General features: G+C 37.3%; 1 protein-coding gene across 6 annotated transcripts in view; it reads right to left on the bottom strand.

Moving 5' to 3' along the window:
* The window catches only part of CDC42SE2 (CDC42 small effector 2), a 114,595-nt gene that overhangs the window by 31,081 nt on the left and 56,648 nt on the right, over positions 1-26,866 (bottom strand). For all 6 annotated transcript variants that reach the window (XM_025860768.2, XM_025860766.2, XM_025860767.2 and 3 more), the window contains one exon: positions 6,363-6,710. In XM_025860768.2, the coding sequence (XP_025716553.1) occupies positions 6,363-6,416 (54 nt within the window). In that variant the 5' untranslated portion in view covers positions 6,417-6,710. The remainder of the gene's footprint in view (positions 1-6,362; positions 6,711-26,866) is intronic.

Raw genomic sequence — 26,866 nt, 5'->3', positions numbered from 1 at the left:
CGTGAAAAGAGAGGCTCTAAACAAATGTGCCATCTGAGGTCATTAGAACACAGTACCTATGGAGATGCACCCCACTTGGGCTCCTCTACTTTATATAAATAACCTGAAATCATACAGTGCCCTCAGCTAGTTTCCTCTAGCGGCTTTCCACAGAATTGTTGGTTCATCCTCTCAGGCTGCAGTGATGGCTTGGATGCTTGTCAGGATGTCTACGGTCTTCTTTCAATTCCTAAACATCTAGTGACGCATGCCATCCTCCTTCCAATTCCTCAACCATTCCCCTTGAGGAAACCTCAAACACTTGAAAACACGGAGGACGATGCTGTTTTGTTGTGGCCAGTCCAGCATCATCATCACACACAAACTATAGGTTAAAACTACATCAGAATAACAACAAAAATGGCAGAAAGAAAAGCCACGAAGGGAATAAAAGGCCTTACTGCAGAACACTCTATAGGTTGATCAAGAATCAATGGCTGTGTGTGCATTATGGAAGAAACTCACTGGCCCAGAGTAACAGTCTGGTCAGTCAGGGCTAACTCTCAGTCTGAGCTTAGAGTAACATTCAAACCATTGGAAAAAGAGTATGTTCTACTTGGTTTTTTGCTCAAAACCATTCAATGATTTCCCATTTCATAAAGAACAGATACCATAAAGTCTTTTCATGGCCTGAAAGGCCACCCATGAGCAGGCCCTTAGCAACTTCTCTGAACTTCTCTCCCAGCACCGACCCCGGGGCTCACAGCCACTCGGCTTTCTCAGATGCTCCTCTCTCTCGCACACAAACTGCACGTCCAGAGCCCTTGCACTGTACTCTCTAGTCTGACTAAATGCTCCTCTGAGTATCCTGTGCCTTATTCCCTTACATCCTTCCGTAAGTATCACTTCACCAGAGAGGCCTTCCCTGAACACCCTTAACACCCCTATTTCTCCTTCTCCATCTTCATTCCCTGCTTTTCTTTTCCACAGACCACTTATCATCACCTGACATCACATACACTTATTTATTCACTAAGTTTCTCCTCCACTAGAGTGAAAGCCATGACGGCAGAAACAATGTCTGCTTGACTCGCTGTCATTTCATCAGTACCTAGCTCACTGTAGAAATCCTGGAGCATCAGTATATGCACGAACATATGGTGACTGTGTGTATGTGTCTAATTAAAGTAACACATTTCAGAGACAAAGAGCATTACAAAATACCATGAAATGAAAAGTAGGGGAAGGATGTAATTGATATTCATTGTTTTTGAGGCTACATTATAAGTTTATTACCTTGATTGTGGTGATGGTAACACAAGCATGTCCAAATTCATCAGATTGTATAATTATTTGTAGTTTTTGGTATACCAATTATACTTTAATAAAAGTCCACCAGTACTCCAATGTACAACAATAAGTAGGCAAAGAATCACTACAAACCTATAAAGAACTGACAGATCTTTTCAGTTTTAAAAAAAATTAAATCGCAAGGCAGCAACCACCCACTTTTAAATTTATAACTTGAGCTATAATTAACAACAGCAACTACAGCATTTATAAACTACAGTTAACTTGAAAAGTTTGGATTGCCAAGGCTCAAAAAAATTGGGACTCTATTATACTTTGTACTGTGCTGTGCTAAATTGAAGGAGTAGGAAGAAAAAGTATGATTCTTATGCCACTACACAGAAAAATGCATTCTGTTTTCTTCCCATATTGGGTTGTTTCTTCTTCATACATGGAATGTGCAAGAGCAGGGGTGGCAAAGAACGAGTGGGAGAGTTGGCGTGCAGCACTTTCATTTCAGTAAATACTTCAGAAAACTTTAGAGATGACCAAGCAGCTTTCAAAAAAGGCACTCCTGATACTGTCTCATAGAACTGCAAGGATCTGTTTTTGTAAACTGTAAACATACATAAAATTATTAGTGCACCCTTAAAATGTTTTTCTGATGCCAGTAAGCAAGCTATTCCTGTACTATAATAACCACATGGCCCTGTTAAGTTTTGTGTTATTTTTCTCAGCAGGCCAAAAAGAATAAAAAAAATCACAGCCCATTGAATTCTTATGGAGTATTTCACACAATTATGTATTATTGAACAATAACACAATACTGACATATGTATACAAAAAACTCCAATTGTGAATCCTTTGTGCAGCAGAAAATGTATTTCTAAAGTCTCATATTTGTAATTCCAGGCCTTCTGCTCCTGTTGTTTACACTCCTAATCTATGTTTTCCTATTTTAGCTATTGGTGACTATACCTACATCCCATACTGCACCAGGACTCACTTTATTATATACATTATGAATACTGGCAATGAAAAAAATCAATCTTAAAAAATGCAGCAATATTGGGGCACCCGGGTGGCTCAGTTGGTTGAACATCTGACTCTTAGTTTTGGCTCAGGTCATAATCTCAGGGTTGTGAGATGGAGCCCTGTGTTGGGCTCTGTGCTCAGCGGGGAGTCTGCCTGGGATTCTATCTCCCTTTCCCTCTGCCCCTCCCCTGCTCTCTCTCTCTCTCTCTCTCTCTCTCTCTCACACACACACACACACACATATACACACGCGCGCGCGTGCTCTCTCATGTGCTTTCTCTAAAATAAAGCAATCGATCTTTAAAAAAAAATAAAATACAATACAATACTGACTTCTGGTTTCCGGTGTGGCACATAAGGACTTTGTAGTTTCATGGGAACATCCACACACAAGAAAAAAGCTGAACTAACTGAAAACCACCAACTCTTCTCAGATCCATTAGAGAACTGAGATCACAGAGAGAACCACTGCTCCCAAAACCAGACAGATAAAGAAAATCACAACTTATCGGAGCAGAAACCCAAGATGAGAAACTTCCAGGTATCCAGGACCAGTGTAGGAAAATGTAAACTGTATCTGATGAACTAGTAGAAGAGGAATGTATAGGAGTTTGAGAGTTAAAAACCGCAGGGGGGCCCAGTCTTAGTTTTACCTCCAAGAACTCCACCATATTCTCAAATGAAGATCAGAGTAACACCTCCTTGTGCTTTGGCAAAGAAAAAGGAAAAACAGACATTCTTCAGTAAGGAAGGGTATTCTGTTCTTCTCAACAAAGCCACCCTTGGGGCGCCTGGGTGGCTCAGTCAGTTAAGTGTCTGCCTTCAGCTCAGGTCACCATCCCATGGTCCTGGGATCGAGCCCCGCCTCGGGCTCCCTTCCGGGCAGGGACCCTACTTCTCCCTCTCCTGACACTCTCCCTGCTTGTGCTCTAACAAATAAATAAAATCTTTAAAAAAAACAAAACAAAACAAAAAAAGCCAACCCTCAAGACACACTCTTTTACCAGAGCTAATGGGCTGGGGTTTTACCATAAACTAACCAACTCCAGGGAAGGGAAATATCCAATCGCCAGCCAGCCTAGCCTTCCATATAGAGAAAGAGAAATACCCAATTCTAGTCCCTTCTAAGGTTTTTGCTTCAACCAGGGAGTTCAAAACAAAACACTAAAAAGCACTTCCGGAAGTAACAGCCCGGGGGCTTAGGCTCACTAGAAAACTGAAACCTAACCACAACAGTACATAATGCTTCTCCCCCCACACCTTATCAACACATCAATATGCTTCTATAGAAGAGAACAGAACTGAAAGGAGGAGACATTTCAGACCTTATTTAAGAAGTCTCCAAGTAAACCCAAAGAAAACAAGGCACAAAAACAAGGACACCAGCGGAAATTTTATCCTCCTGACACCTACAGCTTCAGTAAACATGGCCCAACACTGAGACAGATAAACATAAAACCTCATGCTAAAGGCCTGTTTACCTTAGTTCCTTTACTCAGTGTTACCATACGTCTTTTAACAAAATATTACAAGGCATACTAAAACAATATGGCAATAGAATTTAAAAATTCCCTAATTTAAAAACTGGTGAAAATTTAATCCTTGGTAGTATCATTGATAACAAATTACACACGATAACTTAAATGTACAGGTAAACACACATTCACTAAAGTATAAACTCATATTATGCTTTAATCAGAACCTTTCCCATTTCCTTTCTCCCTTTCTCACACATCACTGGCACTATTCAACATTATGCTGGAGATCTTAGTCAATGCATAAGATACCAGGATAAGACATTCACTCATCAGAAAAAGACTAAAAAAAATAACCTGTCACCATACAAAGGTATTTTGAAAATATAAACTGTTCAGTAAGATGTCTGGTTAAAAGATTAGTGGATAAATATTAATTTCCTATATACTAATAAAATTTTATTAGGAAAGGTAATTGAAGAACAGAATTTGATTCACAACAGTAAGGAAAAAACCTAAAATATTTAGAACCAATCTAATAAGAAATGTGCATAATTTTAATGATGAAATTTTTGAGCTTTACTAAAAGAATATGAAAAAAACTATATAAATGAAAACATATGCCATGTTTCTCAAAGGGATTGTTCAGAATTCTGAAGACATCAAATCTCAATTACACTCTACATACAATGCAATCGTAAACACCTATAGTATTAAAAATACGCATTATGAAATACTTCATATAAAGAAAAAAGATAAAGAGAAAAATCTGATAAGGGACCACGGAAGAACAAACCAGCTCACAAAACAAGACATTACCAATACAGTTGAAAAAAGATCTATGAAAGAGATTTCCTCTATGATATAGCAAAAATTTACTTAGTAACTACAGCAATTGAAACAGTATGCTGGAGGCACCAGTGTAAACACATGCATGAAAAAAATAAAAGACTTCAGGAATGGACCCTTCAATAGAGGAAAACATGGCATACAGTAAAAGTGACATTCCAAATCACTAATAAAAAGATTATTTAATAAACTGTAGGTAGCTGATTAGCATGAAAGAACAGACCCCTACCTCACACCACACAGAACAATCTTCCCTATTTCATGGACCAAAGAGCCAAATGTAAAAAACAAAATTATAAAAGTTGTAAAAGGGGAAATGGCAAAGTAAGTAGCACAAGGATTCTGCATCCCACCACAACAAATGCATTGGCAGAATCTGTCTGATAGAACTATTTTAGAACTCTGGAGTCTGTTGAAGGTTTGCAACCTCCAGGGGAAGATAAACTACATTTAATTTCAGTCAATTTCAGCTCTTACTACCGTAGCAGCTACCCATCCCCAACTCCTAGCTGTTTCCTACAGCAGCTTACACACATCTTATAGAGCCAGGATGGGCAAAAATGAACCCCTCCTTCAATTATCTGTGCTTCTCATCATCAAGGAGCAAAGGAGGTGGGCAGTCTTTGCACTTCCCCCTCTAGTTCGGTCACTTGTAGGGGATTTAAAAGCCAGCATCCTTTCTCCTCTCCCTCCAGTGCTCTTCATTTCTCACTTTTTCCCCTTCTGGGAGCCAAACATGAAAGACTAGTACGTTCAAAAAAACACTGCATACTTGAGGAAAATTACAAAGTGACTGCACATGCCCAGGAAAAGGCTCAAAAAAGATCTGAGAAGACTTCAAGATTACACCTCATTCTTCCATTTATGTTCTTACAAATGTAAATGAAACAGTATAAATTCACTCATTGGGCCAGCCAGCCAGCTAACCAACTGGCACGTAAAGCTGCATGCTCCAAGATAATAGATTTGATCCTGAAAATACAAAGTAAATCTGGTCAGAGCCCCTAAAGAACTAAAAATGTGGTGGAGAGACTGTAGAAGTTATTTACCATAAAGAAGTTCTAGGCTATAATAGAAAAATAAAGTAATGAGCCAGTGGGAATACACATGAGGTAATGACTAAGTCAGGAAAAAGCTGACGATTATACAGAAGTGACATTTGATCTGGGCATCTTAAAAGATGAACAAAAAATTGACTTGGTGGGCAAGATTTGGGAAGAGGCAACAATGTGAGTGCACCAGTTAGAAGCACAAAGGTAGGGCACGCACCAAATGTTACCTAAGACCGATTACTACCTATAGAACTTGGAGCAAAAACTCTATCTATTCCAGCTGAACAATAAGGGTAATGGTATCTACCTCAGATGCTTGCTGAGAGGAAAAAGAAGTGGTAAGTCAAGAAGGATGTGAGCAGTCTGGCTGCCACATCTTCTACCCACTGACTTTCAAGGCTGACTCCACTGTTTTACCTCAAGTCGGGGTGTCAACCCCTCACTGTTCCTCTAGAAGCCATCTACTTGGTAGAGGAGACAACCTCCTCAGCCAGGCACAGTTCTTGACACTCAGTATTTACTCAAAAAAGTTTTTTTTTTTTTTTAACCGGATGTTCAGAGTTCCATGAACTCCTTTCTGACACTCCTGAGATCTGCTAGGGTCCTGACTCCCAACTTGAGAACCAGCGGTGTGTTTAACAAGCACCCCACCCAATCCGTACACATATTACTTCATACTTACAGGCTGAGGCTGTTCTGCAATACAGCAGTTGAAACACAACCAGAATTCACTCATGCTTATAGTCCACGGTATAAATGAGCACCAGTGAAGTTTTCAAATCTTAGCTCGGGAAGCTTCAAAAGCAAGCTCCTCTGATATGCTGAATGTCCAATGATGCCAAAAAAAAATAATAATTTTATTACTTCTCTGTATTTTTGTTCCTGAAAGTCAAGTATCTTATACAGTCGATTTAATGAAGAAAGTCAATCTGTTTTCCTTTCTTTGCTTCTCGTTCTACAGATACTCGTTTCTCAACCACCAGGAAGGTATAAAAATTGTTGTCTTGACTCAGGGCGTCTAACAGGTAGTCTAAAAGGAAGAAAAATAGAAGAAAACAAGTTATTTTACTTAGCCTTAGATGATTTTTTAAATCTGTGACAAAATTAAAATTATTTCCCCAAAAAGCATTAAAAAAAATTAAAATTTTAATACACTGATATTCAACAGAATTTTCTGAACACTTTGTCAGGTATCAGGAATATGGCAGTGAAATAAGAAATCCCTGCCTTCATAGAGTATCCTACTTTATGACTATAAAACTCTGAATTATTCTAATAAGTTTATTTTTTTTAAATCACTAACTAGAACAGTATGATAGCCATACAAAAGTCTGAAATTCCAAGAAGAAATACTGATCATTTTCATACAGGTTTCCTCACCTGAACCTCTATTCTCAAAGACAACCCAGGAAGTAACTGGTAGAGCAATCAACTCTTCTTAGACAATTAAGCAGCTGTAACTCATCAATAACCATCAATAAAACTAGCAGCTTCTCCAATGAAGTTGAAATTGAACATGAAAGATGGACAGGGTCTAATTTTGGCTTCATTTTGTGAATTAAGACATTAGATTCCTGCCACCACCATCACCAGAATCAGTGTCAGTAAAAATAATTTTTTATATCTCACCGGTAGCTAACCAACTGAGTCATTCAGAATCCATGTCAGGCTATTTTCTATGTGGAGCTGGGCAAAGAGTGAACCTATCCTTTCTTCGTGGCTGCCAAGCTGTTGACTTTAAGAAAGGCCTTTGCCAAGTAAATTCCAAACTTCATGTAGATGACTGTTCTGAGATAATAATGCTGACAAGCACAGACAAGAGAGAGGAGGAAGTCTAGAAGACATGAATCTCTGCTTCCACTCATCCCTAAGACCAGTTTGACCTATGCACCTGAGCTTTGGTTTTTGTGAGGCTGTGTTTCTCTCTTTTTAGCCTGAAGCCACACTGAAGTGGATTTCTATCACCTGCAGCCTAGTACAACCATCAAGTAAAGATGTCCATTAGACCTCTGGATGTACAGTTCTGAAGCCAAGGAAAAGACCTGGAATTACCAGCAGATCATTAATGAAGCCATGAATCCTAAATTCTTTTTTCTTTTTAAGATTTATTTGTTTTAGAGAAAGAGAGAAAGCAGGCGAGAGGGGAGAGGGAGAAAGAGAAACCCAAGCTCACCGACACTCAACCAACTGAGCCATCCAAGTGCTCCTGAATCCTAATTTCTAAGGAAAGCTGCATCATGAAAAGCCAAGAGGGTCTAAGAGAGAACTCTAATAGGATCATTTAACTATGGGTAGAGGGAGAAAAGTCTACCAAGAATATTTGTCTATTACCACAGAGAGAGAGAGAGAGAGGAGGAAAACCAGTTACTGTGGTGTCACTGGGGCCTGTTTCAAAGAGGAAGTTGGTAACGGTTTTAACTGCTGATGAGATATAGCCAAGACAGAGAACTGTCCATCAGAATGGGCAGAAATACTTGGTGGTCCTGGTTACATCAGTTTCACTGAAGTAGTGCGGGCAGAAATCAGATTAGAGAGAGTTGAGAAGTGAGTGAAGGGAAAGAAGCAGAGTCAACAAATGTAGGAAATATTTCCCAGAAAAGACATGGTAGGGTGGCAGATACAGTGAAGAAAAGAGCCATCCCAGAAATGAAAAGACCAAAGATGCATTAATGAGATTACTCAGAGTGTATTAACATTTTTGTCCCAAGTAATCAAACATACCACATATTTATCAATCTCTGAAAAAGATATAGTCCATTTATAAGCTATCCCAACTATAAATCAGTAAAAGACAGCTACATTACAAGATCACACACCCTGAACATTAAGTGAAATAACACTCCTCCCTTTTGTGTTCTCCAAAGCCATGACTGGAAACCTGGTAAGACACGAATTACAGTCATCTTTATATTTGTGGATGAAAATCTTCAGTAAAGATAAATGCATATACGTTTAATGTCACAAACGTGGGACTCTGATTCTACTGAGTCCACGGGACAAGTCCCCTAACATACTACAGGAAAAAGGACAGGTTAAGATTTAAGCCTATGTTCAAGGAGGAAGATCAGAAGGAAGAAAATTTACATTCTTGCCATAGTTAAAATTCAGAACCTGGAAGATTTATTTTCAAGCAGGGATGAACATTCCTCATCTCACCCAAACTTCCAAAACAAAGAAGTTGCAGTGTTGTACTGACTTTGTCCAGTGAACTAGATAAATACTGTGAAGGTTCAGAAGCTCTTACTTCCTTCTCAGGAAGAATCTAAGAGGAAAGGGTTAAATTCACAATAACAGGAACATTATTTAGAACATTATTTAGTGTTGCATTTAGGAAGTTTAATTCCACCTTGATCAAAGACCTCAGGCATTAAGAAGTCATTGTGCCAGTTGTAAAATAAGTAAGTCATTAAGATGAAAAAGACACAACATAGGGAATATAGTCAATAATACAGTAATAACTTTGTGTGGTAACACACTGTAACTACACTTCTCTCCTGATGAGCATTTCATAATGTATATAATTGCCAAATCACTATGCTGCAAGCCAGAAACTACTATGTCAACTATACTTCATTACAAATAAAAAAAATTTCTTAATGGAAAAAAAGACGTCATTGTGAAATGACGTCTCTTTTAACCAATTCTATCTATGAAAACAAATATACCTTTGTTTAAAACTGAAAATTCTTTATGCTCATCACTGTTGCAACACAGACATAGAAAAACTTCAAACTTATTGGATTTGGAAATTTGATGTTGAAAAAATCTATGGTTTAATTTATTCTATTTTCTTTTTTTTTAAGATTTTATTTATTTTGAGAGAGAATGAGAGAGAGAAAGCATGAGAGGGGGGAGGGTCAGAGGGAGAAGCAGACTCCCTGCTGAGCAGGGAGCCCGATGTGGGACTCGATCCTAGGACTCCAGGATCATGACCTGAGCCGAAGGCAGACACTTAATCAACTGAGCCACCCAGGCGCCCAATTTATTCTATTTTCTTATCTACATATAAAGTCAGGCAAATTTCTTTTTTATTTGGAAACTGTTTTCCAGAAACCATCTTCAAATATTAATTTTGGATTGGGAGGTGTAGTTTTTTTTTTATTTATTTGAGAGAGAGAGAGGATGAGCACAGAGGGAGAGTGACAGTGAGAAGCAGACTCCCCACTGTGCAGAGCCTGATGTGGGTCTCGATCCCAGGACCCTAAGATCATGACCTTAGCCAATGGCAGATACATGACCAACTGAGCGACCCAGCTACCCATTCTTTTTTTAACTTAAGTGTTCTTTCTGTTTAATACTTAAAATAAAAAGCTTCCTAATATACAATCCATAATACTTTATCACCTTTCCTTGTTCCAAATTCAGACCTCCTTCCCATTTAGAGTAAAGCTATTCATTAATTTGTGAATTTTAAAATATACAATTTCACACTCACATGTACCTTGGAAAATGACATTCACAAGACTTCCTCCTCCCTCGTGTTTAGTTGAATAATGATTTTTAAAAGTGCAATAATTTTTGCCTCATTTTTGGAAATAAGACAGGATATACAGCTTAAGTTATTTCCACCTAGATAATCGTGAAATGCACTTTCAAACCAAGCAGGTGTTTGCAACTCCACAGCTCTATATTTGTTAAGTAAATATATGAATCTAAAAATGTCTCAAACACGCCTTGGAATGTCATGCAAATACATTTCCATCTTCTTCCTTTTCTAAACAAACTTCCTTGTCACAATTATTTTTCAAAAGTGCATACTTAAAACATTTATATATGAACACCTGGAGAGAAGTATTAAATTCATCACAAAACAATTTCACTAGTAATATATAAACTATAGTTACTTTCATTTCTTGAGCTGACAGTTGCTTAAAACATTTCCATTTTGAAAACCTTATACTTTTAAAATCTTAAGACAATAAAAGGAGTGTCACTTTGCAACAACATCAACATCTAAATTTGGCTTTAAACACAGCTCAGCACATTCCACACATATATATAAGGGGTCAGACTGGTCTACAGCACCAGACGGTATTTCACAAATGCACAGGTTCACAAGACAAAATTTTAGAAAAGCTTAAAGTGAATTATCTGGCCATTCTGTGACTGGCAGTCTCCTTGAATTAAAAGCTCAGTCTCCTGGCTTTCAGAGAAACTGGCATGAGTTAAAAAAAATTGTAGTAGTACTCTCCACCATCAGCTTCCTCTCCTTACATTCTGCACTTGGATAGCTTTTCATCTCTCCAGAGTAATTGAGAAATAGAAATGCTGGATCTTACTCTAGGTTTAATTTTAACTTTGTAAGAAACTGTTCACCCGTTTTCCAAATCCGTTTTACCATTCTGCACTTGTGCCAGCAATGTAGGAGAGTTCCCGTTGTTCTACAACTGTCAGTCTTTTCAGTGTTGGTCATTCTAGTGGGTATGAAGTAGTATCTTGCTGAGGTTTTAATTTGCACTTTGATGATAACTAATGATAGTCTTTTCTTTAGTTTGTTTGGCAATTCATCTATCTTCCTTGGTTACATATGTTGAGATCTTTTGCTCACTTTTTAATTTAGTTGTCTTATTCAACTGTGCTCTTTACATATTCTAGATCAAGTCCATTGTTCAAAATAAGTACTGGGAATATCTTTTCCTAGGCATTCTTTTTTTAAACAACATCTTTTGGGGCACCTGGGTAGCTCAGTGGGTTGGGCATCTGCCTTCAGCCCAGGTCATGATCTCAGAGTCCTGGATGGAGCCCCACATGGGCTCCCTGCTCAGATGGGAGTCTGCTTCTTCCTCTGCCCCTCCCCCTGCTCATGCGCGCTCTCTAATAAATGAAATCTTTAAAAAAAAATCTTTCAAATAGTTTGTTTTTTGATAGTCTGGTTTATCGATTTTATCTTTTATAAGTTATGCTTTTTGTGGACTGTCTAGGTTCTTCACATTTCCATATACATTTAGATTCAGTTTGTGTCAGTTTCTACAAAAAAGCCTCCCGCACTTCTGATTGGGATTGCATTTATACTAACAACTACATAATGGATAATTACATTTGAACAATATTGAGTATTCTAATTCATTAACATGACATACCCAATAATTTGTAGTTTTCAGTATACAGGCTTTACATGTGTTTTCTTCCTCAGTTTTTTTTTTTTAAGATTTTATTTATTTGAGAGAGAGAGAGTGCACGCACGAGTGGAGGGAGAGGCATAGGGAGAGGGACAAGCAGACTCCCTGGTGACGTGGGGCTCAATCCCAAGACCCCAGGATCATGACCTTGGCCAAAGGCAGATGCTTAACCAATTGAGCCACCCAGAACATTAATCACTGATATTTTATTCGTTAGGTAACATCTTCACAGTCTACTCAGGCTTTTCCCCCCTCACATCTTCTTTTTCCCCTCTTAATTAAAACTAAAGTATTTAACATACATTATGTTTAGGGATATAAGAGAGTTCTTTTTTTTTTCTTTTGGCTCAAATGTGCAAGAGTTTGCAATACCGACATAGAGGAAAGCAATGTTCATGAACACCACTCTCTCAAGCTCTACTCCCCGTATTTCTTCTCCCTCTTGTATGAGAATGATTGTCATGCCTTCCTTCCCTCTCCTTAATAATCTTTCTCCTTTTCGTTTCCTGCTACTTTTCTTCTTTCTGCTTTTCGTTTTCTCTCTCCCCCTTTTTCCTTTTTCCCATTTCCATTGTATTATTCCCTCTCCTTAAATACTTCTTTAGCGGCCAAATTAGAAGTAACAATTATGTGATACATAGCCTCTCAATGTATTAGGTGATGGACTGAAATATCTATTATCACTCTGAACTTTTCTCCTGAGTTCAGGCAGACATTTATATACATCTACAAATGAACATCTCATTTAGTCTCCTACTTACCTGAAACCTGGTATTTGAAACATAGAATTCATTGCCCTTTCCCCCATATCTGGTTTTATGTTAACTTTCTTGGTGGGTGGTACCACCACACACTGTTTACCAAGGAACACACATTTGAATTCTATCCTACTACTGGCAGTTCTCTGAATAAAACCATACTTGCACAATGCTTTCTTACATCTAAACAAATCTTTATTGTTATTCAAAATAATACAAGCACATAGATTTTTAAAATTCAAGTAATAAAAAGTTATCAAAAATGGCAAATCTCAAAAAAAAAAAAAAGATAAATCTCTAACCTATCCCTCTTCATCTATTGGTTGTAGTAATTTCTAACTTACCAACATGTTTCCTTCTGGTACTTATAATTATAAATAAGATGCTTATGCTACTTCTTAAATTGTCGATTTGTAAATAATTTAAACTGACTTTCTGTTAAAATAGATTGATAGGTTTTTTTTTACATCACCTATCTTCAAACTCCGTCACCATCACCATTACCGCTAGATTATGTAATTATAATTGCTACTACTGAAATAAGTAACGTATTAGAATCAGCTATCCCTTCTTGAATCATCTTTTCTTTTCCCTGAGGTTAATAAGTGCTGAGCTTTTTTATTTGCCTAGTTTTTCTATGTACCTATATCAGAACTGTAAAATATTTTAATTAGAGCTGCAAAAGACCTGTAATTTCCAAATACCTAACCATATGTGTAGACATACTGATTAAAAAAAAAATTTTTTTTGGTTTTGTTTTGTTTCTTCACAACACCTGGCCTCCTGCTTCAATTCTTTTTTTTTTTTTTTTAAGATTTTATTTATTTGAGAGAGAGAGAGAGAGAGAGAAACAGCATGAGAGGGGAGAAGGTCAGAGGGAGAAGCAGGCTCCCCGCTGAGCCAGGAGCCTGATGTGGGACTCGATCCCAGGACTCCGGGATCATGACCTGAGCCAAAGGCAGTCGCTTAACCAACTGAGCCACCCAGGTGCCCTCCTGCTTCAATTCTAACTAGCTGCTCTCTAGGCATGTTCCCTCAGTTCCTTTCCGATTTCTAATCATTACATATTCCTTTTTCTTCATCCTCCTCAGCTTATTTTGCAAAATCATACTCCAGTAGCTTTTTCCATGTGAAAATAGTTGATTTACTTATACCTTCCAAGTCCAGTAGCTTCTGAAGAAAGGGTACATAGGAAGGAAAATGTTTTAAATCCCTGCATTTGACATTTGACTGAGTACAGAGTATCAAGTTAAAGATCTTTTCCCTCAGGATTTTAGAGGCACTGTTTCATGACCTTCTACCTTCCAGAGATGCTGCTAAGAAGACTGGTGTCATTCTAATTTGCTTTCTAGGTGAAAAATTTTCCCTTCTCTCAAAGGCTTAAAGATTTTCTCTTACTCAGAATTCTCAAATTTCACAGAGACATAACTTGGTTTTGTCCCTTTTCACTCAGTGTGCCAGGGACTGAATGAGCTCCTTCAAAAAGGAGAATTTGGTGTCCCTGAGGTCAGAAAAATGTTAAGTACCTATACCATAGGGCTGTGTGAATTAGACAAAATACTTAGACTTGGCACATGGAAGTACAGAATGATGATGATAATCAATGGTTATCGACATTTACCAATTTCTTTGATAACCACTGTTCCTTGTTTTTCAATCCTTCCTTTAAAGATGAATTTCCATCTTCATAAAGTACATACTTTTAAGAGTTTTTTCAATAATACATGCTGTTAATGATTACCTGCAAGTGGTAAGCTTCTAGTTGTTTCTCTAAAACAGTGAGGGTTTTTTAATTTCAATTTTTGAAACAATTTACTTATAAAAGAATTGCCAAAACAGAAATCTCTCATCTAACCTTTTATTCAGATACACTGTTATTTCTATACTGTGCCCTTATTCTTGCATGAGAGCTTAACAAGAATTGCCAAAACAGAAATCTCCCATCTAACCTTTATTTAGATACACTGTTAACATGATTTCTATATTGTGCCCTTATTCTTGCATGAGAGCTTAACAGCTAAGTATGAAATTCTTGGTTAACAGTGTTTTTCCTTCAGTCCTCTGCAGATATTATTCTGACCTCTACTGTTGCTGATGAGAAATTCACTGTTAATCTGATTTTTGGTCCTCTGAACATACACTTTTGTTTTTTTCTCTATGGATACTTTAAAGATTGTCTTTCCATTTGACTCCAATTTCATAGAATCCCTAGCTTTAGATACATTTCTATTTGGGTTCTTTCAACTGTTTCTCAACTGCTATTTAATTTTCACTATTAATATTTTCCTCAATTATTGACTTTTAATTAAATAATCAAATTTTCCATTTTAACAAATTCTATGTGGTTCTTTTGCAAATTCACTTGCTTCAATCTCTTAATCTTTTAAACTTGGACACTTTAACTAGACTCATTTTATAGTGTTTTTCTTTTTTTTTTAAAGATTTTATTTATTTATTCATGAAAGACAGAGAGAGAGAGAGAGAGAGAGAGAGAGAGAGAGAGGGGCAGAGGGAGAAGCAGGCTCCCAAGGAGCAGGGAGCCCAACGCGGGACTCGATCCCAGGACCCGGGGATCATGACCTGAGCCGAAGGCGGACGCTTAACCATCTGAGCCACCCAGGTACCCCCTTATAGTGTTTTTCTGATTATTCTGTTAAATCAATCCTAGTCTTCTAATTAGCCTTCTTATGTTGTCTGCTAACTCTCCCTCATGTTGGACCACTTCCTTGTAATTACATTATGAGCTCATCTTCACTGGGAGGTTGTTTTTCCTGTGAAAGTCTAGTACTCCTTGGTTGAGGAAGAATCCCTACAAAGCAGTTGCATTTCCTAATACTTAGATACCCACAATGTGAAGTTCACAAAATCAAGTTTTAATTCCTTCACTCACAATTCTCATACCACATGGATGCCACACATTCATACTGCACATTTCTGTGGAAGTGCAAGCTTGGAAAGATAATATGATATAGTGTTGAAACTTAAGACTCTGAAACTAGACAGCTTAAGTTCATTTTTTTTTAAAGATTTTATTTATTTGTTTGCGAGAGAGATTGAGAGAACGAGTGGGGGAGCTGCAGAGGGAGAAGCAGACTCCCTGCAAAGCAGGGAGCCCGACATGGGACTCTATCCCAGGACCCTGGGATCATGACCTGAGCCGAAGGCAGACGCTTAACCGACTAAGCCACCCAAGTGCCCTAGAGAGCTTAAGTTCAAATCCTGGATTCCTCCACCTACTAGCTGTCTGATCTTGGGCAAGATACTTAACCTGTGTGTGTGTCTCAGTTTTCTGTTCTATAAAATGGAGTTTACAATTTTATCTACCTCAAAGGTTTATGTGAGGGTTAGATAAGTAAAGTTAAGTTGCTAAGTACAGAGGGTGGCAAATGAGTTTAAATAAACAAATAAATTGTATTGTTTTTACTGTGTTACCATCATCATCATCATTACTACATCATTATTTTTCTCTCCACCCAGAGAACTGAGCAGAGATAAACTTCCTTGATGCTTACCCAGGCAGGTGGACAAAAGTATTTCTAGTCAATCTCCCTTCTTAGATGGAGTAGCACACACACAGAAATGCATGAGTCTATTTATTATCACTTATATGTAACAGGGAAAATGAAGGAGGACCAGTAATAAGGTAAAGAAAAACAAAGCTTACTTATGCCAATTAAATTAATCCCTTTGATAGCAATGACATATTTTCCACAAAAGCAAATTTAAATGTATTATTTGTATGTCTACGTCATACAATAAGATCAACAATAAAAGGATATTCAGTATATACTTTAAGTAATTCTAACTTCACCTACTGGTTATTAATTATTTAAAAACACATTCATATAATAAATTGTATTTAGTCAGGTTTTCTCTTCTTGGTATAAAAGGCCTTGGTATCAGAGATTTAAACTTTCAGAAGGGAATGCTTGTTCAGTACCTAGTTACTGCCTGAACTGGCTGCCAAATCTGTTTTGCAAAAGCAAGGCTGAAGGAAGGTAATTAAAAGGCTTGAAGAATGAGAAGTATGTGTAATTCAGGCTTCTTAGGCAGGCATGGACTCTCCTATCAATCCCCTGAGGAGGTAAAGTCAAATGAGCACAAACTGCTGTCATTTATCTGGGTGCAGAACTATAGGTAAGGCAGAGGCCAGGCTTCGATACCGTGTTCCAGATTCATCCCAGGGAGAAAAGATCACTGTGATTTATGTTTGATTCCTACTTGCTTTGTGATAATTGCCTGAGGACTTTTTGTTAACTTGGTATTTTCCCTAAATAAATGAGGTATTCTCAGCTGTCTTTGACTGGGACAAACTTTTACAAGATTAATTTGCTATGACAAGAGAACTCTGTCACACTCAGAGAGCTCTCTTAGCTGTTCTAAATTTCTCCACCCCAACCCCGCCATAAAAATTAACATCAAATTGTATTATCAAAGTGATTAACATCATATCTGGCACAAGGTAAGGGCTGACTCAGGTTATTAAGTTATCAAAGTTTCCTCTCAAGTCAAACATCAAACAGTATCAACAGAAGGTCTAACACCAGACATAGTACATCCTCTAAGTTTAAAATGGTTCAAAGATTTTGTTAAAGGGAACAGTAATATCTACAGAAAAAAATTTTTTTAAATTATGTACGTACATACCATCTTTTAAGTTCCAGATGGAAGTTATAAGCACAAACAAAAAAGCTGTACACATCACATTTTACTTATCTATTTCACATCATTTGTAAGTTAAAGATCAACAGTGACAACACCTGCAAAAAAAAGCATGGTCGCTGCCAAAGACCAACCAGACTACAATTTATTTACAGCTCTCAAACTAATTATTATTATTTTTTCAACAGTTACTTAGGTCTATATGGTCATCACTGAGGCTGAATAGGTTTTCCTCTTTTTAGGGTAGACAGGGAGGAGAAAAGGAAGCTAGTGTAGAAAAAGATGCCTTATATGAAGTTATACAGAGGTGGAGTAGGAAGCCAGGAAAATTTAAAAGATTTTAAAAATTATACATTAGCTTTATAACAAAGAAAAACAATAAAGATACATAAAATTCAGTACAAATAAAAACCACAGGAATCCCTACAAAATAAATAATGCATAATTACTGCTTCTGGTACCAAGAAGATAAAATTTACACACAAAGGTGATCTTTCTCACCCTTACCAAAGGGAATTTTTTTTTTAATCTACAGTTCTACACAGGTTTTTAAAAAAATTCTAGAAAATATCATACTGAAATCCTTCGCTAATTTTACAGAGGAAATGAGAAGAAACAAAATTAAGTCAATGCCATCAACTGCAAATCGGAACATGGTATCTTAACCTGTGTTCTCAGGAACACAGAAAAGCAATACAATATGCTGCCTGTAGTCAGAATGAGTCTGTATTTTTCCAAAAGTCACTAAACTCTTTAGTAAAATATATTATAGGCAGATTAAAGATTAATTTCATTACAACTTAATGTCTCTGGCATACTAAAATAATAGAAAAATTCAAGCTGTCAAAGGAGAAAACCTGCTGTTATCTTTAAAAAGCTCCTTATGAATACCCTAAGTGCATTTATGTAGTAACTTTTAAAACATGATGAAATAACATTCCCAAAAGTTAAAGGACATTCCCAAAAATTAATCTACTATTCTCTTTCCTTACCCACAAGTGAACTTTACAAGAATAAGGTATATGTTTTACTAAAATCAAGAAAAATTAAGTTAGAATTCACATGAAATGATAAAAATGTATCTATGTGAGATTCTAGTCAGTGGTTAAAAGCTATTGTCCTTTTTGTTTGCTTAAAGAAAATATTATAAAGAAAAAATACTTCTCTATCACCTTTTATCTTCTAAATCCAGAATGAAATTTAATCTATTTCTATAAATAGTGTTGATACTTTACATGTAAAAATATAAAAAATATTTTAGAATAGATTATCTTACAGTATGATAATCTCAAAGATAACAGTCAAACAAGTTCAATTTGAATATAACACAAAGAATACTTAAACACAAAGAAAGTATAAAATACCTGTAATGTCATATTATCAGTGAAGTCTTCCATTGCTTTATTAAACTTTAAGTGCAATTTATCAGTGAGGAAATTAAAAAGTATACCCACATTTAGCATCTTTTAAATGTATTTCTTTACTCCAATCACATAATTAATAACCCTTTAATACCACCTCTTAACTGGATAACAGAAACCAACTTCAGAAGGTGGGATCAAGAAAGTATAATAGGAAGATCCTGAGCTCATCTTCTCTCAGGGAAACACCAAAATCCACAAATACATATTTGACAACTATCTTTTACAATTAACTCAAGACTAGCAGAATGGATCATAAAAAAAAAAAGGCCATACTGAGAGGGGAGAAGAGGCAGACAGGCAGTTTAGTAAGGACCCACACCCCAGGCCTAGTGACCCACAGGAGGAATATCACAACTGTAGAAGCCATCCCTGAAGAGCAAGGGTCTGAGCCCCACATGGTCTCCACAGGCCGGGGGTCCTGCACTGGAAAGACAGGCAGCTACAATGTCTGGCTTTGAAAATCAATGGGGCTTACATCCACGAGAGCCAAGGGCAGCAGGAAACCAAGACTCTGCTCTTAAAGGCCATACTTCATCTCAATGGCTCAGAGTCCCAACACAGACGCAGCTGTGCCTAGGTTACACACGAAGGAAATCCACTGACGGATTTTAGTAAAAGAGGGGTAGCAATCTGTTGGCATGTTCTCTGGGGAGCAAAGTGCTTGTGCGTGTCCCTTTTCTTACCCTCCTCCACCTAGCTGGCCTGTGAACGCCATTTCTGATATTCTCCATCCACTGCGGTAGCACCACTGACCCTGCTCCAACACTGTCCTATGTATTCGCCTCACCAAACACACCCACACAACTTGGGAGTCCTTCCCAGACAGCACCTCTCTCACACCCACCACAATTGGCAAGTGGCCTTTGCTGGCCCTGAGCCCCTCCTGAACACCCTGCGCTGGGGGACCAGTCCCACATACTAGAACTCCCATAACAAACACAACCATACCTCATAGCAAGCTGCCCAAAAGACCAGCAAACCCCAGCTGCTGCAGCATGGCCTCCTAGCCAGCCACGCTGTGGGCCAACTATATGTATCAGTGCACCTACAGCAGTCATGATTGGACCTCTCAGCCAGATAAGACGTAGGCCCGCCTTGTTTACCATCGTGCATGTAGCAGTTAGTGGCTAGACCTAAAGAGACAGACAGACCAAGGGAAAGTCCTGCACACCAGCAAGTCCACATCAATCATGACCCATCCACAACACAAGGGTAAATGCAAACCACACAGGGAACATTCCTGGAGCACATGACTCAGGTGACCAGGGGAATTTATGCTACAGGGCCCCACAGAAGTCTTCTGCATGAAGACACTCCTTAATGACCAGGAGATGTACCTGACCTACCTAACTAACAGAAACAAGCAGAGACTAAAGCAAATGAGGAGGCAGGGGGAGTATGTTCCAAATGAAAGAACAAGACAGAACCTCAGAAAACGAACAGAAAATGAAACAGGGATAAGCAATCTACCAGATAAACAGTTGAAAGTAACCAAAGATGCTAACCAAACTCAAGAAAAGAATGAACACAGTAAAAACTTAGTCATGAAGTCCCGGGATCGAGTCCTGCATCGGGCTCCCTGCTCGGCGGGGAGTCTGCTTCTCCCTCTGACCCTCCTCACTCTCATGTACTGTCTCTCTCATTCTCTCTCTCTTTCATATAAATAAATAAATAAATCTTTAAAAAAAAAAAACTTAGTCATGAAAAATACTTGGAAAAAAAATCAAAGCTGAAGAATACAATAACTAAAATGTAAAATACACTAGAGGAATCAATACCAGATTGAATGATGCAGAACAGCAGATCAGCAATCTGGGAGACAGCACAGTGGTAACACCCAATGAAAAGAGCAAAAAGAGGGGCACCTGGATGGCTCATTCAGTAAAGCATCTGTCTTCAGCTCAGGTCATGATTCCAGGGTTCTTTGATAGAGCCCCGTGTCAGGCTTCCTGCTCAGGGGGAGTCAGCTTCTCCCTTTCCCTTTGACCCTCCCCCCACTCTGGCTCGCTCTCTCTTCTCTCTCACAAATAATTTTTTTTTGTAAATCTTTAAAAAAAGAAAAGAAAGAAAAAAGTAATTCAAAAAATGAAGATACTAAGAAAAAAAAGGGGGGTGCCTGGGTGGCTCAGATGGTTAAGCGTCTGCCTTCAGCTCAGGTCATGATCCCAGGGTCTTGGGATTGAGTCCCGCATCGGGCTCCCTGCTCCTTAGGGAGCCTGTTTCTCCCTCTGCCTCTTTCTCTCTCATGAATAAAAAAATAAAATCTTAAAAAAAAAAAAAAATGAAGATACTTTAAGGCACCACTAGGACATCAAGCATACTAATGTTCACATTATAGAAGTCCAAAAAGGAGCAAAGAGAAAGGGACAGAAAACCTATTTTTAGAAAATAGCTGAAAACCAGGAAGGAACAGGACATCCAAGTCTGAGAAGCAAAGAGTCCCAAAGAACATACACTCAAAGACACCCACACCAAGACACACTGTAATCAAATTCTGAGCAGTTAAAGAATCTTAAAAGCATCAAGAGAAAACAAAAACAAAAAACTAGCTACATACAAGGGAAGCCCCGTAAGACTGTAAACTGATTTTTCAGCAGAAACTTCACAAGCCAGAACAGAGAAGCACAAATATTCAAAGTGTTGAAAGGAAAAAACTTAAAATCAAGAATACACTACACACCTAGGTGGCTCAATCAGTTAGGTGTCTGACTCCTGATTTCAGTTCAGATCATGATCTTAGGGTCCTGAGACTGAGCCCTGCATCAAGCTCCACACTCACCAGGCAGTCTGCTTGAGGATTCTCTCCCTCTGCCCTCCCCCCACTGGTGTTCGTGCATGAGCTCTCTCAAATAAATAAAGCTAAAAAAAGAAAAAAAAGTCTGCCTCAAAGACAAAATCTGAACAGACCCATTACTATTAAGAGGACAATCAGTAATGAAATAACTCCCAACAAACAAAAGTCCAGGACAAGAGAGCTTCACAGTTGAATTATATGAAACATTTAAACAAGAGTTAATACCTATCCTTCTCAAACTATTCCAAAAAACTAAAAAAGAAACAATACTCCAAATTCATTCTATAAGGCCAGTATTACCCTGATACCAAAATGAGAAAAAAAACACCATAGAACAAAATTACAGCCCAATATTCCCAATTAACACTGATGTAAAAATCCTCAACAGAACATCAATGAACCAAATTCTATGATACACTGGAAGATCACACACTGATCAAGTGGGATTTATTCCAGGGATTCAAGGATGGTTCAATATCTTCAAATCCATCAACATGATAAACCACATAAACAAAAAGGATAAAAATCATGTCATTATCTAAACAGATGCAGAAAAAATGTTTGAAAATTCAACCATTTATGATAAAAATTATCAACAAAGTGGACACAGAAAGAACATACCTGAACTTAATAAAGGACATATATGACAAACCCACAATTAACATCACACTCAAGGGTAAAAAAGCTGAAAGCTTCTCCTCTAAAATCAGAAACAAGACAAAGGTGCCCGCTCTCACTACTTTTATTAACACAGTGCTGGAAATCTTAGCCATAGCAATCAGATGAGAAAATCAATCAATAAACCAATGGCATCCAAATAAAAAAAGAGGGCGCCTGGGTGGCTCAGATGGTTAAACGTCTGCCTTCGGCTCAGGTCATGATCCCAGGGTCCTGGGATCGAGTCCCGCATCAGGCTCCCTGCTCCTTGGGAGCCTGCTTCTCCCTCTGCCTGTCTCTCTCTCTCTCTCTCTGTCTCTCATGAATAAATAAATAAAATCTTCAAATAAAAAAAGAAGTAAAACTGTCACTACTGGCACATGACATATTATATACAGAAAACCCTAAAGATTCTACCAAAAAAATTACTAGAAATAATAAATTCAATAAAGTTGCAGGTTACAAGATTAATGTACACAATTCTGTTGCATTTCTATACACTAATATTGAACTATCAAAGAAATTAAGAAAACAATCCCATTTATAATCACATCAAAAAGAATACCTAGGAATAAATTTAACCAAGGAGTTGTAAAAAGACCTGTACTCTGAAAACTGTAAGACAAAGACAAAAGAAACTGAAGAAGACATAAATGGAAAGCTATTCTGTGCTCATGGGTAGCATAAATTAAAACTGTTAAAATGTCTATACTACCCAAAGAAATAGATTCAATGTAATCCATATCAAAATATCAATGGCATTTTTTCACAGAACTAGAACAAAGAATCTTGAAATTTTTATGGAATGACAAAAGAACCCCATTAGCCAAAGCAGTGTGGAGAAAGAACAAAGCTGGATGTATAATGATCCCTGACTTCAAACTATACTACAAAGCTATAGAAATCAAAACAGTATGGTACTAACACAAAAGGACACACAGATCAATGGAAGGTAATAGAGTCCTGCAATAAACCCACACAGATAAAAAGTAAATTAATTTTCAACAAGGGAGGCAAGAACGTACAATGGGAAAAACACAGTCTCTTGAATAAGTGGCATTGGGGAAATGGACAATTACAAAGAAAACAATGAAAGTGAAACAGTTTCCTTTTTCTTTTGTAATATTTTTACTTTTTTTTTTTTACTCAGTAATCTCCATACCCAATGCAGGGCTCAAACCCACAACCCTGAGATTGAGAGCCACATGCTACATTAACTGAGCTAGCCAGCCACCCCAGAAAGTGGACCACTTTCTCATACCATATACAAAAATAGTATCAAAATGGATTAACGACTTAAAAGACTAGAAACCATAAAATTCCTGGAAGAAAACACAGGCAGTAAGCTCTTGGACATCAGTCTGAACAATATTTTTCTGTATCTGCCTCACCAGGCAAGGGCAACTAAAGCAAAAATAAACAGGACTACCTCAAACTAAAAAGCTCTTATACAGCAAAGGAAACCGTAACATAGCAAAGGGCAACCTACTGAATAAGATCCTTGCAAAAGATATATCCAACAGGGGTTTAATATTATAAATACAGAAAGAACTCATACAACTCAGTATCCAAAAAAAATCTATTAAAAATAGACAGATGATCCGAAGAGGTATTTCTCCAAAGATAGACAGATGGCCAACAGGCACATGAACAGATGCTCAATATCATTAACCATCAGCAAACTGAAAATCAAAACCACAATGAGACCTCACCTCACACCTCTTAGAACGGCTAGTATCAATAACACAAGAAATAAGTTCTGGCCAAGATGTGCAAGAAAAGATGTGGAAGGGAACCCTGAGGTGCTGTTGGTGGGAATACAAAATGGTGCAGCCACTATGAGAACAGCATAATGATTTCCTTAAAAAAATTGGAAATACAACTACCGCACAATCCATCATGTCCATCAAAATATGAAAGGATAAAGATAATGAACTGTACGCAGACACACACAAAAATATTAGCCATAAAAAAGCATGAAATCTTTGCATTTGCAAAAACATGGATGAACCTAGACAAAAATCCTTGAAGAGTAAGTCAGACTGAAAAGGACAATACCCTATGACTTCACTTTTATATAGAATCAAAATAGAAACAGACTCAGATAGAGAACAATCTGGTGTTTGCTAGAGGGGAGAGGAGTAAGGAAATAGGTAAAATAAGGGAAGGGGATTAAAAGGTACAAACAATAGGTATACAATGTACAGCATCGGAAATACAGTTACTAATATGTAGCAACTCTGTAGGTGACACATGGTAGCTAAATTTATCTCTGTGATCAGTTCCGAATGTATATAAAATGTTGAATCACTATGTAGTACATAAGAAACTAATATGGTGCGCTAACTGCACTTCAATTTTAAAAAAAAATCAGCTGTTCTTTCTCAAATGAATAAAATCTTTTAAAAAATCAGCACATATATATATATTTTTTAAGATTTTTTATTTATTCATTTGAGAGAGAGAGAGAGAGAGAGAGAGAGCAAGCAAGAGCATGAGCAGGGGGAGGGGCAGAGGGAGAAACAGGCTCCCTGATAAGCAGGGAGCCCGATGCGGGGCTCAATTCCAGGACCTGAGATCATGACCTGAGCCGAAGGCAGATGCTTAACCGACTGAGCCACCCAGGCGCCCCTCAGCATATATTTTTGAATATAAGATTTCACTATACGAGTATGTATATATGTAGGTATGTATACATGCATTTATTCTGACATATTTTTATTTTGCATACTTTAATTTCAGAACAAAAACAAACAGAAAAACCCACAGTATGCATCCAAACCCCTTGGCAGATATTCTTGAGCAATAACCACGTGACTATAAAACTGAATGAAGGAAAGCTCATTAAAACTGGAGTCGGGACACCAGAAGGGGGAGCTCTCCTACCCTACTACTCATAGTCACTCGCATTCCCTCCGGAGAATTTCTCCTTGTCCAGCAACAAGCTCAGCCAATACGAAAATATATACCTGAACCAATGAAAAACCATCACCACCCTCAACTCTAGCTTTCCTCCAGTGTATTTTCCCTCCCATCTTTCTCCTTTTCTCAATAAAGTCATGTTCCTCTTTTCTCATCTCTGGACTTGCCTATGGTTTGCCACAGCTTGCATTTTCCATTAATCCTGAATAAACTCATTTTGAGGGTAAAATCATAGGCTGTTTTACTTTTAAAGTTGGCAGAAGATAATAGTACTTGAAGGATATTAGTACTATGTGAAATATTAGTACTATAAAGTCACAATAAGAAACCATAAAGAAGAATAAAGTGGAAATAAGGAGTAGGAAAAAAAAAAAAAAAAAAGACATCCAGATAAGAGGAAGTTCCAGAAAGAGGGAAAAACATTTCAAGAGAAAAGCAAACATGTCAAGAAATGAGGATAAATTTTTCCAGAATTAAAGATAAAAAAAAGTCAAGATTTAAAAGCCCAAAGAGCCAAATAAGATTTAAGGAAAAAACTCATTCCTAGAAAAATTAAGATTATGTAAATTGGTAGTACATTTAGAAAATATCAAAATTTTTACAGGTAATGTGTATGATTTCTGAAAATCCAAAAGTAATTGAGAGTAATCCAGAAAAAAAAGCAAAATACATGCACAAAAATGTTTTATTACAATACTTAATGACAGGAGGGAAAACCCCAGACACAATCTAAATGTTGGTAATAATTAAATTACGGTTTAAGGACAGATTCTACAGCCACTGTCATAGTGTTGAGAGAAAAGAATATGTTTGCAAATTTTATTATTTGAGGGCACCTCAAGATTCCAGTAACAGCAAGAAATTTACATTAAAACTACTGTGAGCATTTATTCTTAAATTACTACAACTTAAAAATTTGTTTTTAAAAATCTGATGAACTTGGTACATTGTGCTTTCAATACTTGACCAAGAATGGGCCAGCAACAATTACTTTTTAGATATACTGCACAGAAATATTAGCTTCCCAAAGTCTGTAGGGTATTTTTATACTAAAGGGTAATATAATGCAGCTACTCTTATTGAGTAAGCAGCTTATGACAGCTTTTTAACTTATTAAATAATAAAATATAGTAAGGAAAATTTCAACATCCACTATGCCAAAGAAAGGCCTGGTGTTATTTCTACTAAGTGCTTTATATTTTTATCAGTTTTCATTAGCTCAGCTCCACATGAGACCATTGCCTGCCTTGATTTCTGGAATTCTGCCCCAATTCTTTTCTCCTAGTCTGTGTTGCCAGGGTTGCAGCTGCACAACCAATTCTTATTAAAATGTAAGTCTTTGAAATGCACGTCTATGGAAAGGGATATAAAGGATTTCATTATCTTTTCTCAAAACTAACAGTGAGCATTAAACCCCCACCCTTCCCAAGCCATACTACCACTCAGCACCCTTCTTTACCAACTCACACACCAAATAGAGTAAATCCAACTGCTCAGTTTATTTAAATGAAGTCATAAACTGCACAGCAGTGAAACTTAATGTCTAGCAAAAATTATTTTTAAATGACTTCTAATACTTACAATATAATTGTACGTTATAGCTAGATATTCACATAATGATGCATTATTTTTAAATACTAAATACTTCTAAAGAATATTTCTAAATAAATACTATAAAGAAATAAATAATAAATACACTACTAAATACTTCTAAAGAATAAATACTTGCAGGATAGAATAGGCGATTCTGTCATGATAATGTCAGAGTAATAAGTTCAGAAACTTCAAGTCAGGAAAAGAAAACTGCAATTAATTTACTTAAAATGGAAAATATTCTACCAGGTGTTAAT

This window comes from Callorhinus ursinus, unplaced genomic scaffold (assembly GCF_003265705.2).
Source record: "Callorhinus ursinus isolate GAN/ISIS: 27379988/994484 unplaced genomic scaffold, GSC_fseal_2.0 scaffold30, whole genome shotgun sequence".
In the NCBI taxonomy this organism is placed as follows: Eukaryota; Metazoa; Chordata; class Mammalia; order Carnivora; family Otariidae; genus Callorhinus; species Callorhinus ursinus.
The sequence above is the reverse complement of the archived record's forward strand: the minus strand, read 5'-3'. Positions and strand labels throughout refer to the sequence as shown.